The following is a 12259-nucleotide window of genomic DNA, read 5'->3' as shown; positions in this document are numbered from 1 at the left end:
CTGCAACATCTGCATACAATGCACACTTTAATTATCATTAAAACATCAAGTTCGTTTTAACAATTCCCCAAAGCTTACAGAATCGATTTATAAACTCTGATCTCATCGATTTGATACAGGATTATGACGTCACACTCACCTTTCTCCCATTATCCGAACGGTCCGATACGTGTTTTCTCGATTGGCTCTAGGATGTGTCCTGATAACGGACCCGAACTTTGTAAAATGACAACGCCGAGCTCGCCACGCGATCTGCATCCCAATGAGTCCCGCCGTCTCGGATATAAAACCCGGGGCTTGGCTGGGGACATCACTAGCTTGCCAGCTTTTAGACTTGACTGTGTTTTTCTAGTGTCATCATGAAGGTCCTGGCTTTGGTGTTGACGCTGTGGTCGGTGGACGCGTACCCGTACTATCCTTATTACGGCAATGTTGATACTTGTAAGTTTTTATTTTATTAATCGTGTGGGTTAAATTTTACAATTGAAAGGTTGTGTATTACAGTTTGGATGCTACCATTCTATAATTTTCATCTATTTATTCATTATATTTTTTATTAGTAATGTGAAGCTGCAAAATATTTTCATGTCCAGAACATTCTCATGGGAAATATTGCCAAAAAAACATTGTTTGGTCAATCAAAATACTTAGATATAGATAGATAATTTATGAAAATTAAGTTACAAGGCATCATTGTAAACTTATATGTAACGTGTATTTGTTTGAATAAAGACTATTTCTTGTAATGAATAGCGTTTCAGCATTGCATTTAATATTTTCAACAGATAGCACGACAGATTATAGGAATAGTGGTTTTCCGTTCTAAATTCACTGGTTACTTTATAATGTTTTATATTACCTAACGAAAAAGCCTGAATTTTTTTTATGTTTTTTTACCATAAAATTTTCCTTCGCAGTATCCTTCGGCGCAAGCGACAGCAGCCGCGGCGGCATGGCCATGAGCCGGTACTACAACCCGTACTACACGCAGCAGGCCGGCGGCGGCCTGGCCGCCTTCATGTTCCGCCAGCCCGAGGAGCAGCAAACCAGCCAGTATTACCTCCCCGACCGCCGTCCCCAAACCCAGCCAGAGCTCACCTACCTCCCTCCTCAGCAAAACGAAGTCTTCTACCCTCAACAGCCAGAAAAACCTGCCACGGAGCAAACAGAAATCGCCGACCCTACCGAAAGAACTGAAATCTCAACTACAGCCAAAGCTATTCCAGAAATAGTCGAACCTGAGGTTGAAGAGGTCGAGAAGCCTAGGAAGAGAGTGCAGAAGAAGAAGCAGGTCAAACGGCCTGTTGAAGATGAGGATGACGAAGATGATAGATACGATATGCCAAGGATGCCGGCTGCGGCTTTCTTCCCCATGTTCTTCGGTTACGGAGGGCGGTCCGGGTCGGGTGGCATGCCCGGAGGAGCGACGGCGGTCGCCAACGCCTACAGCACTGGCCGCGGCGGTGTTGCCAGTAGCCACGCAACTGCATATGGCGCGCCTAGGCCTGAAAACCAGAAGTTATAGGTTAGCTTAGATTTCGATAGCTAGGTATTACTGGACAATCAAAACAAGGAATAGGTACTTTAAGTTTCAATCATCAAGAGATAATAAAATTCTGAGTTCGAAACTGAACAGTGTCAGATAGTGCGTACTTTTGCCATTTCCCTGTGTCTAGGACAAAAATATTGATAGTCCAGTATTACGTAGCAATTTATATTCGTTGTTATGATTTTCACAGATCTGTAAAGCATATTGTTTTAAAATATCTTTTATTTTATGCCATGTAGTAGATACATAAACCAATAAATAATAAAATAAAAAAAATGGTTTGAGTTCGTTTTTCCTTTAGAAGCTGAAACAATGAAAATTGTCACAGTTTAAATAGTAGAGAGATACCAATGGCATTATTGATATTATTGATACCAATAGCACAATGGCCTATGCTCAGCAGTGGGCGATAAAGGGCTGATATGATGATATGATGAATAGCATTATTTGCTTTCGTAAGTAGGTACACATATTTTGCGTAAGAATGTAATGTTATGCAATAGATCGCTACATCTATCTTGACAAATTATAACAAACTCATTTATTAGTCAAGCATTACCAAACACGATGGAACGTCGCGAATCATCAAAACGCCTGTTTCAAAGAGCGGCGTAATGGTTTGTACAATCAATTTGCCTATATCATTTGAATAGGAAATAATTAACATAAATATACCTGCCTATGTAATATATACATAATTATGTAGAATAACAGTTTGGAGAACTAAATTGAAACGGGATTTGTATCCCAATTTGTTAGACATCTTCCATAATTTTACGTAGAATCACGATTTCTAATTACTTATTACAATAAGATTTTGATTTGTTTTAGTTCGAGTACCTATCGGCACCAAAATGTTAATTAAATAAAAATACATCGTTTCTTTTCTAATTATTAGGTACAGGAAAATACCATTTCCGCAGTGATGCATATTTTTCATAATTATATAGCATTTGGGGATTTTCATAATGTAGTGGTTTTTTGTGGTGACATCAGATGAGTTCTTTTTTGACGCGCTCCGGTAAACTTTGGTTCAACGCCCCTTAAAGAAATAAGCACGTTAAGTACAATTAGTCAAGTTAATAACTAAAAACAATGAAATCTACAGCATTATGAACTTTGGTTAGACTATATTTTGAAGCTAACGTGGTGTTTACAAGATATCTGAATATAAGTTATGAAGGAAAGGGCTACTAGTCCACTACAGTCACCCGCCGCGCCCACATTTTTCAAAGTAACCTCTTTCATATGGGTTATCACGGGACTTGCCAAAAATTTTCTCTATTAAAATTTCCGATATTTTTGTTATCTGCAAACGATTGTCATCTTAGCTATATACGCTTTCAGGCTCCGCAGCCGAATGGCATTTCTGCGACGCCAAACGAAGCAGAAATGCAGTCTGGCTCTGTCACGCCCATATGCAAGAGCGATAGAGATATATTGCATTGCAGGTATTCAAGCCACAGTAATTGAAAACGCAGGTACCAAAAATTTTACCGTAGAGAGACAGAGTCGCACCATAAAAGTTTCTTATGAGCCGTATTGGTACAAAACCCTAAAAAAGGTACATAATTGGTATATACCTACAGCATAAAAACGACTGTCGAAAACAGTGCACCGCTAATTTGAATGATTGTAATGAATAAATGTGACATCACCGTCTCGCAGACGAATCACTCACAGGCCCCGTAGCCGAATGGCATTTCTCCGACGCCAAACGAAAGCGATACGCCGCTGGCTCTGTCGCGCCAATACGCAAGCGCGATAGAGATAGATATCTACTAGCGCTTCGTTTCGTGAGCGTTTCGTGAGCGATTGTGCCATTCGGCTAGCCACCCAGGTATTCCTATATTGACGTTGTGATTTTAAAGTTGTCTCAGCTTAATTGTCGTACTGACATATAAATAGTATATCAATTATATGATATTTTATTAGGTAAATATAGGGTAATCAAACGTTGGTCCTTACTCCTCATCGACCTATTCTTTAAACCTTTATGCATAAGGAAAACTGCCATAATTATTAAACGTCAAAATGATCACATTATAGCATCGTTTTTCTGATGAAAGGCTATGTATTACAGTTTGATTGACTTGTGTAGATATGTAAGTACATTTTAACCTTGACCTTGAAAGGGTTAAAAGACTAACTTTTAATTGTATCTATCTAATATGTAATTTTTTAACCAACTTCCAAATCTCAAATGGAGGCGGTTATCAATTCAATTGTATGTTTTTTAATGTTTGTAATATCATACCATTGTAGGTAAACCTCTAACAAGCTAAGTGCAATAATTATTTGCACTAGCATTGCAATGTTAATTAAATTATCCATAATAAAGCGGACCCGGATGTGGTCAACGGGATCTTGCATCAATACTTAATAGATATAAACACAACATATAAAAATTATCATCGATATTAGATCTGTAACTAGTTTTAGATTGCGATGTTGCTTTCCTCTGAGAAAATTTGACTTGATATCCTTTTATATTTTTTATTGTAGATAATGTGTAGCACGTGCGCATTTATAAGTGTTCGAATTTACATTATCAGCATTATTTGTTTTTTAAATATAATTTGAAATTAATAATATTTTGGTTTATTTTTATTTCAGATTTTGTTAAGTTTTACGGCAATTTTAACGATATCCGAAAACTTTTCCCGGAAATATTGCCTAACGACTTTTCCTGGTAATGGGAACATTGACAGTGGCACATCACTATTTTTTTACACAGATTAAAAAATGGTAACTTTTTATAAACCCACAGATACACAGACATAATAAGAAAATTACTTTAACTTAATACAAGAGACTAGGCAGGCAATTATGGTCGCGCGATAAGTGATAAAATAGCAGGCCGTCCCTATCGCACTATTTGTAAGTGCGATAGGGACGGCCTGATATTTTATCGTCTATCGCGCGGTACCATGCTTCTATCCGTGTAGATTCATATTAAAGACTAGGTTGTTGAATGAACGTGTTAAAAGGTTGTTGAATAGCTGTTATTAGTGCCTCGTGACCGGACCAGCCGCTTCGAAGAATACAAACACTTTTGAGAATTTTGTACACCTATTATGTATTGGTTTTGCTTTTTAGGATTCCGTAGTCAACTAGGAACCTTTATAGTTTCGCCATGTCTCGTCCGTCCGTCCGTCCGTCCGTCCGTCCGTCCGTCCGTCCGCGAATAATCTCAGTGTCCGTTAGCACTAGAAAGCTGAAATTTGGTACCAATATCAATTACGCCGACAAAGTGGTATTAAAATAAAAAGTGGAAAAAAATGTTTTATTAGGGTACTCCCCCTACACGTAAAGGGGGAGTGATTTTTTTTCATTTCAACCGTAACGTGTGATATATTGTTGGATAGTTATTTAATAAAAATGAATAGGGGGGGTTTAATTACTAATATAATTTTTTGATATTGTTAATATTTTCGGAAATAATCGCTCCAAAAGTTAAAAAAATGTGTCGTCCCCCCTCTAACTTTTGAACCATAAGTTTAAAAAATATGAAAAAAATCACAAAAGTAGAACTTTATAAAGAATTTCTAGGAAAATTATTTTTAACTCAATAGGTTGAACAATTTTTGAAAAAAATACGGGAAACTACGGAACCCTACACTGAGCGTGGCCCGACACGCTCTTGGCCGGTTTTTGGAATAAAAAGTTAATAGAAAAACTTTATATTTGTTTATATTTTTAAAATTTTATCTCTTCCTATATCATGTGTTTTTATATTATACCAGGCAGGCATGCATGGTAGCGTGATAAACGATATAACATCAGGCCGTACTTTTCGCACTATTTAAGTGCGATAGGGACGCACTGATGCAATAAAGTTTATCGAACTAGCGTGCTACGTCCGCAGGTCAGCCAGGACAGCTACTAGATTTTCCAAGCTACTATTTAGAGAACTTATAAGTAGGTACCTATCTACTTTTAGTGTGTTGACTGTTCCTCAATATGTGTACACGAATAATATCAATCAAAATCAATATTTTTTACGTACCATGTTTACAATATATATGTCTTCCAGCTTCCGCGTCTATTCTAATGTAGTACATACCATAAGTAAGCCACGTGTAATTCAAGTACCTAACTACCTATTTATAAATAACAGTGTTAAAAACTAGAACTATAACTGCCATCGGTTTTCGTCGCTTTAAATAAATCGATCCTATATCGGATGTAAGAAGGATGTAAAAGAATGCGTCTTTAATATTGTATAGGATACTAGTTGCTTTCCGCGGCTTCGCTCGCGTTAAATTCGAAAGCCATTCCACCCCCCATTTTAGGGAAGTGGGGAGTTAGAAAGAAACAAAAAGTAGCCTATGTCACTTTTCATCCCTTCAACTATCTCCACTCAAAAAAATCACGTTAATTCGTCGCTCCGTTTTGCCGTGAAAGACGGACAAACAAACAGACACACACACTTTCCCATTTATAATATTAGTATGGATTGGTCCTCCAATATCGGATCGGATAATGTGAAAACGCTGCTGTAATGTAATGGAATATGATATTCATAATGGAGAAAGGGAATAAATAACACCCCTAACCGATTACTTAAATCACTAGTATACCTCTAGAACCATAAATTACATAAGGTACAGGGGGTAAATTTTGACTGGCGAGTGATTTCAACTAGACTATTTTTAATCCCCGACGCAAAAACGACGTGGTGTTATACAGGGTGTAACAAAAATGGTGGTGATCCGTTTAAGGGCGTATTCAGTATCGTATTCTCATCAGGAAAAAGTAGGATAAAAATTTTTTTTCGCAAAAAATTTTTTTTTTATCTTTGTATGGAGATTCGACCGATTCGCGCGGCCCGGCTCATACAAAAGTGAAAATTTTTTTAGCGAAAAAAAAATTTTCTTCTACTTTTTCCTAATAAGAATACGATACTGAGTACGTATTATTATTTACCTTAAACGGATCACCACCATTTTTGTTACACTCTGTAAGTTTGACGTGTCTGTCTGTCTGTCTGTCTGTTTGTCTGTCTGTCTGTGTGTGTGTCTGTCTGTGGCATCGTAGCCCCGAACGGATGAACCGATTTCGATTTAGTTTTTTTTTTGTTTGAAAGCTGAGTTAGTCGGGAGTGTTCTTAGCCATGTTTCATAAAAATCGGTACACTATGTCGCGGTCGGCGGTTTTTTCAAAATTTTAATTTTGTGGTTAGGTTATTTTCCCATGTTATACAACATTTATATTTTTAAATAGTGCTCACTGCTGCGGACACAATCATTTCGAACTCAAGTAAAACATGGAACAAAAATAAATAATTTGAAATTACCCACCAGTCGAAATATCGTCACTACTTTGAAAAAAAAACTTTGTTTCTTCTTCTGTCAATGAAAAGAAAAATGTAATAAATATGTATGCAATGCATATAGACTTACGAGTACTACGTTTTAACTTTGAGGAGCAGTGTGAGATACGAGATTTTTTCAAAGTAGTGACGATATTTAGATCTTACATTTTCCATGACGTTTAGGTACCTATACCTATCTAGTAACCTATTAAAGCGTTATAAACTCATGCAAAGGCTCTCAGGTCAAAGTTCCCAAGGCCATCGCTTGAGCCCCCACAGTGACAGCCGACCGCAGCAAAAACATAACCAGTTCCAAGTTTCGAGTACCGCGAAAAAAATACGTTTTTGTTTTCCCAGCCGGTCTAGCAGTAATGACTATCGTTGACGCCAGACGCCGATCGAAACTCAGTCTGGCTTTGTCGTGCCAATACGGAAGAGCGATAGAGGTAGCTAGGAGAAGAATTATCCTTCTTCTTCGTGCGTTTTCACATTATGCAATCCGATATCGGATGTCGGAAGGATTCCAAAGGGAAAAATCAAAGGTGACGGCGTAAATATATGGGATGTCGATCGGATAATGTGAAAACGCACTTACACTCTATAAAATAGCCCCAGTTATAAAAAAGTCCCCCGCCGCGTCTGTCTGTATGTATGTGTGTTCGCGATAAACTCAAAAACTACTGAACGGATTCATGCGGTTGTCACCTATGAATAGAGTGATTCTTGAGGAAGGTTTAAGTATATAATTTGTTGAGATTTTGTTTGAATTGTTTGAAAATATGACGATATTTTTTAATCGAGTCGGACAAAATCCCGCTGGCTGAGAGATTTAATCGAAAACGCTGCCCAAACCGTTAAAAAAGTCCGCGATGTCATATATTTATTTTTTACGGATACCTTATTACTATAACCATTTTTATGAGAATCCCCGTGCGTAGCTGAGGCGGGCCGCTAGAGCGTTTGTGTATTTGGCTAGGTGCCCTGGGTGGCTAGCCGAATGGCACAATCGCTCACGAAACGAAAGCGATACGCCGCTGGCTCTGTCGCGCCATACGCAAGCGCGATAGAGATAGATATCTACTAGCGCTTCGTTTCGTGAGCGTTTCGTGAGCGATTGTGCCATTCGGCTAGCCACCCAGTAATCTGAGTGTAGCGCATCTGCATCGAGTATAGGAGTTATATAAAAGGTTGGCGGGTGGTGTTGGGTAGTCTAGAAGCAGACATGAGGGTCAGAGTTTGTGTGGTTGCGGCGTGCGTGGTTGCGCTCGCGCAAGCAGGTAGGGTTTAAGATCAATAATATTTTATTAATTATAGGTAATTAGTGAAAATAGTCACATTAATATAGTAAATGTAATTTGATTTTTTTTTTGAAATGCCAAGTTTATTTTGAAAGGATTAAATGTTTGTTACGTTCGGGGTGTGTTTAGCAGATGAGTGGTCTTTGAAAAAAAATCTATTGTTTTATTTTGAAATTATTATTTACTGCATTTTAATATTGAGATGCAAACATTCATAAAGCTCTCTCGATCATTAAAACTTTGAACTTCTATGAAAAAAAATAAAGTTGCATTATAAAATTTATAAATTACAAATGTTCCGAATACACAAATTATAAATAGCAGGCAAGCAGAACAACTCTGCGTTGCTACTTTGGATAAGGTTTTGATATTGGGCAAATTAATATCAATTACTTTTATTTATTTATTTTTTATTTTTTATTTTATTTAATAAGAAACAAACAGTCGCATAATTATATGTACATTGACATAGATTAAAGCACTTAAATTGCAGACTTACAGTTTCCTTAAAGAGAATATTACTTACAAACCATAACATGCTATAAGTAGATCTAGCTCGATACATTTTCAATATGTAAAGTGCAAACTCGAATGAACTAGAAAAGAAAAAAAAACAAACTAAATAAAAAGAAAACAAATATTTATAAACGTGATGTGTCCTTCCTATGTTATCATTATGCTTTTATTTTCTTTTGCCTTAGGAGGTTATGGCGGAGGAAGCAGCGGTGGCTACGGGGGCGGCGGCGGCTATGGCGGAGGCGGCGGCGGCGGCGGCGGCGGTGCTTACGGCGGCGGCGGCGGTGCTTACGGCGGCGGCGGCGGTTTCGACGGCGGCGACGGCGGCGGAGAATTCCACGGCGGATTCAACCTAGAAGGCATCAAGAGCGGCGTCGACAAAATCTTAGAGAAAGTGCGATCTGGCATTGACCACATTAAAAGTGCAGGAGGAGGTGCCCACGGCGGAGGTAGCTTCGGCGGTGCCAGTAATGAGAAAGTAATTTATTCCAAGTCCGATGATGGTAAATCTGGTGGTTTCGCCTTCACAGGAAGCTTTGGGAATGGAGGCTACGGAGGAGGCGGTGGTTACAGCGGCGGTGGATCTAATGGAGGCCAGGGAGGGTCAGGAGGGTACGGAGGTGGCAGTGGATTTGGAGGCGGTGGCGGTCTTGGAGGCGGACATAGCGGTGGGGGCCATGGCTCTGATGGAGGATCAGGTGGAATCTCGTTCGGAGGAAGCGGTGGAGGTGGGAAAGGCTACGGTGGCTCGTCCGGTGGAGCCCATGGCTCTGATGGAGGTTCTGGTGGGATCACTCTTGGAGGAGGAGGCGGAGGAAAGGGTGGATATGGAGGAGGTGGAATCTCATTTGGAGGCGGCGGTGGTTATGGCGGTGGCGGCGGTTTCGGAGGCGGCAGTGATGGTGAAAAAGGCGCGTATGTCCAGAGTGGTAGCGGAAGTGGAGGCAATGGCGGTGGCATAGGAGGTGGTTTTGGAGGAGGAAGCCATGGGGGATCAGGGCATGGTGGATCAAGCGGTGGATCTGGAGGTTATGGAGGTGGCGGATCAGGAGGATCTGGTGGGCACAGTGGATCAGGTGGAATTGGCAGTGGATCTGGAGGCTCTGGTGGTTATGGAGGCGGCGGTGGCCTGGGCGGGGGATTCGGTGGTGGATCTGGAGACGGTGGAAGCCACGGATCCGGTGGACATGGGGGTTCTGGCGGCGCTGGAGGTTACGGCGGGGGTGGTGGCCTAGGCGGTGGATCTGGCGATAGTGGATCCGGCGGGCATGGTGGATCCGGTGGTTACGGAGGTAGTGGAGGCCACGGGGGCAGTGACAGTGGGCACGGTGGATGTGGCTCTTCCTCCTGTGGATCTGGTGGATCAGGGTCGGGCGCTTACGCATCCGCCAGCGCGAAGGCTTCCGCGTCTGCAAGTTCTGGCGGCTACGGTTACGGAAAATAGGTTAAATATTAGCGTGTATAAGTAAGACTGTGATCTTTTTATAATGTTCAAATTAAAATGTTTTTATTTTTTGTATGTTACTTTATTTTAACCATCTCCCTATCATCACCTATCCATCGCTCATCAGATCATGATCAGGGCTGCTTACGACGTGTCGCAAGGAAGCTCCTGAACCGACCTCATTATATCGTTGCCCACGTTGACCACGAACGCTGTAGAGAGTTCGAAACGTCGGGATGAATTTTAAATTCATTATACGCGATTTAATCCGTTTCCATAGTTTTATTTCATGAGTACTATCGCGGTAACCGAAGACAATATTACAGATAAAAATAATTATAATCTGTGATGAAAAAAATCATTGCTCTATCTTCAAAAACCAGGGAGGAAATAGTCGAGAGCAGACCTGTATCGTATCGTCTTAATTGTCCAATCCTCGTCGTGGTTAATGTTTATGGCGTTGATAATAGTGTCATAACATAACGCGTCAGTAACTGGTTTCTTTATAGATACTATGCTCAATATTACCAATAGGCTAGTTTCCTATACTTAAAATAAAATATTTTATGCAGTGCACGAAATAAAGCACCACATAATTAGAATTAGAAAAATATGGACAGTAGTTATGTTTAAACATAATTTTTATTTAATAAGTCATAGAGAATGATATATTGTAAATGAATTGACCGTGACGTCACTCCTCAGTATTTCATAGTAATTCCATATTAGCAAATCGTTTTGACAGTTCTTAAAAGAAGCTGATTTGACTAGTAAGGAAACTAGCCTATACTCTGTCAAACAAGTTTGTCAGGCCGTTTTCACATTATCCGATCCGATATCGGATGTCGGACCGACATCCTACATCCGATAAACGCTTCCGATAGTGTCGGATGTCGGTCCGATAAAACGCATTGTTCCAAATCAATGAAGTATGATTTTGTATCAAAAAATATTTAAAAAATGGTTTATATTTAATAATTATAAGCACTATATCCTAAATATTATATTGTAAAATTAAGATAACGCGCATAAAAAATACTCAGAGTGTCAGGCAAAATAAATAATTTTACATTCAACTATATCTACTAAAAGATGAAAAAACTAGTATCCGCAATTCGGACCGATGCATTAAAACCTTATTTTTTTTCAATGGGAATTTTCAACTAATTTGAATTTCGATCATTAGCAGCTGTTTAATAGACGCCATTTTTGTCACGCACACTACTACAAACGTATATACAGCGCGTAAACCTAATAAGGGCGATAAATGAAACCAGGCATATAATTCAATATTGTTATCATTAATTAAGAGGTGTTTTTGAGCTACTCTTAATTTTCACCCCATAATGAATTTTTGAAAAAATTCCCAGCAGCAATGTACTGTAAACGTGGTTGCGATGACAATCAATGACAACTGTCAACGAGCGTTTAACGCGAGGGTGTTTGCATTACGTTGCGGGCCGAATTACTTAATTTGTATGGATAAAAAAAAAAAACAATTTTAAGTAAAAATTATCTAATTCCATTTTTTATGTCCTATACTCACCACCGTTAAGAGGTTCGCCCGTATTAGGTTTACACCCTGTATACATTATATACACACACAAACAAATATTATCGGCCAACAACTGGCCCCCGGCATGCCAAAAAATGTCGGAAGCGTCCTGCCGATATCGGCAGTTCCACGGTGCCTCGGACAAAAACTGTTGTAGGAGAGTGCCATCGGCATTAAATCCGCAATTTTTGCGTTTTATATCGATTTTTAACCGTCGCCTCATATCTCTCAAGAAGGACGGTTATCAAGTCGTCTGTATGTTTTTTTTTATTTTTTTTATTTTTTTTTAATGTTTGTTCCTCGATATCTCTGTCGTTACTGGACCGATTTTGAATTTTTTTTTTTTATTGAATGTATATATGGTGATTTTTGTGTTTTTAAAGGAACAGCATGCATTTAGGTACGGAACAGTGACATTTGGTGCAGTGGAACTGCTGATGATGGCCAGAACGGAACTCTTCAAATCTGAACGGCACGCTTATAGTGACTTTGGTATTTTTATAAGAACAGCATGCACTTTCGTCCAGAACAGTGACATTTGGTGCAGTGGAATTGCTGATGATGGTCAGAACCGAACTCC

At 39.4% G+C, this 12259-nt stretch overlaps 2 protein-coding genes across 2 annotated transcripts; both read left to right on the top strand.

The window, feature by feature from the left end:
- The first annotated feature begins 302 nt into the window (after positions 1-302).
- Positions 303-1827, top strand: LOC125225543 (COPII coat assembly protein sec16). The gene is made up of 2 exons (XM_048129303.1): positions 303-441; positions 918-1827. The coding sequence occupies exons 1-2, from the start codon at positions 360-362 to the stop codon at positions 1523-1525; spliced, it is 690 nt and encodes a 229-aa protein (XP_047985260.1). The 5' UTR covers positions 303-359; the 3' UTR covers positions 1526-1827.
- Positions 1828-8026: 6199 nt separating this feature from the next.
- Positions 8027-10196, top strand: LOC125225579 (glycine-rich cell wall structural protein-like). Its single transcript, XM_048129346.1, has 2 exons — positions 8027-8143; positions 8866-10196. The coding sequence occupies exons 1-2, from the start codon at positions 8089-8091 to the stop codon at positions 10122-10124; spliced, it is 1314 nt and encodes a 437-aa protein (XP_047985303.1). The 5' UTR covers positions 8027-8088; the 3' UTR covers positions 10125-10196.
- Positions 10197-12259: the final 2063 nt, after the last annotated feature.

The sequence above is a fragment of the Leguminivora glycinivorella genome, chromosome 4, assembly GCF_023078275.1.
Source record: "Leguminivora glycinivorella isolate SPB_JAAS2020 chromosome 4, LegGlyc_1.1, whole genome shotgun sequence".
Classification (NCBI taxonomy): domain Eukaryota; kingdom Metazoa; phylum Arthropoda; class Insecta; order Lepidoptera; family Tortricidae; genus Leguminivora; species Leguminivora glycinivorella.
The sequence above is the reverse complement of the archived record's forward strand: the minus strand, read 5'-3'. Positions and strand labels throughout refer to the sequence as shown.

Coding starts and splice junctions, on each gene's coding strand:
- LOC125225543 (XM_048129303.1), top strand. CDS start 360: ATGAAGGTCCTGGCTTTGGTGTTGACGCTGTGGTCGGTGGACGCGTAC. Junction 442..917: donor TTACGGCAATGTTGATACTT/GTAAGTTTTTAT, acceptor TTTCCTTCGCAG/TATCCTTCGGCGCAAGCGAC.
- LOC125225579 (XM_048129346.1), top strand. CDS start 8,089: ATGAGGGTCAGAGTTTGTGTGGTTGCGGCGTGCGTGGTTGCGCTCGCG. Junction 8,144..8,865: donor GGTTGCGCTCGCGCAAGCAG/GTAGGGTTTAAG, acceptor CTTTTGCCTTAG/GAGGTTATGGCGGAGGAAGC.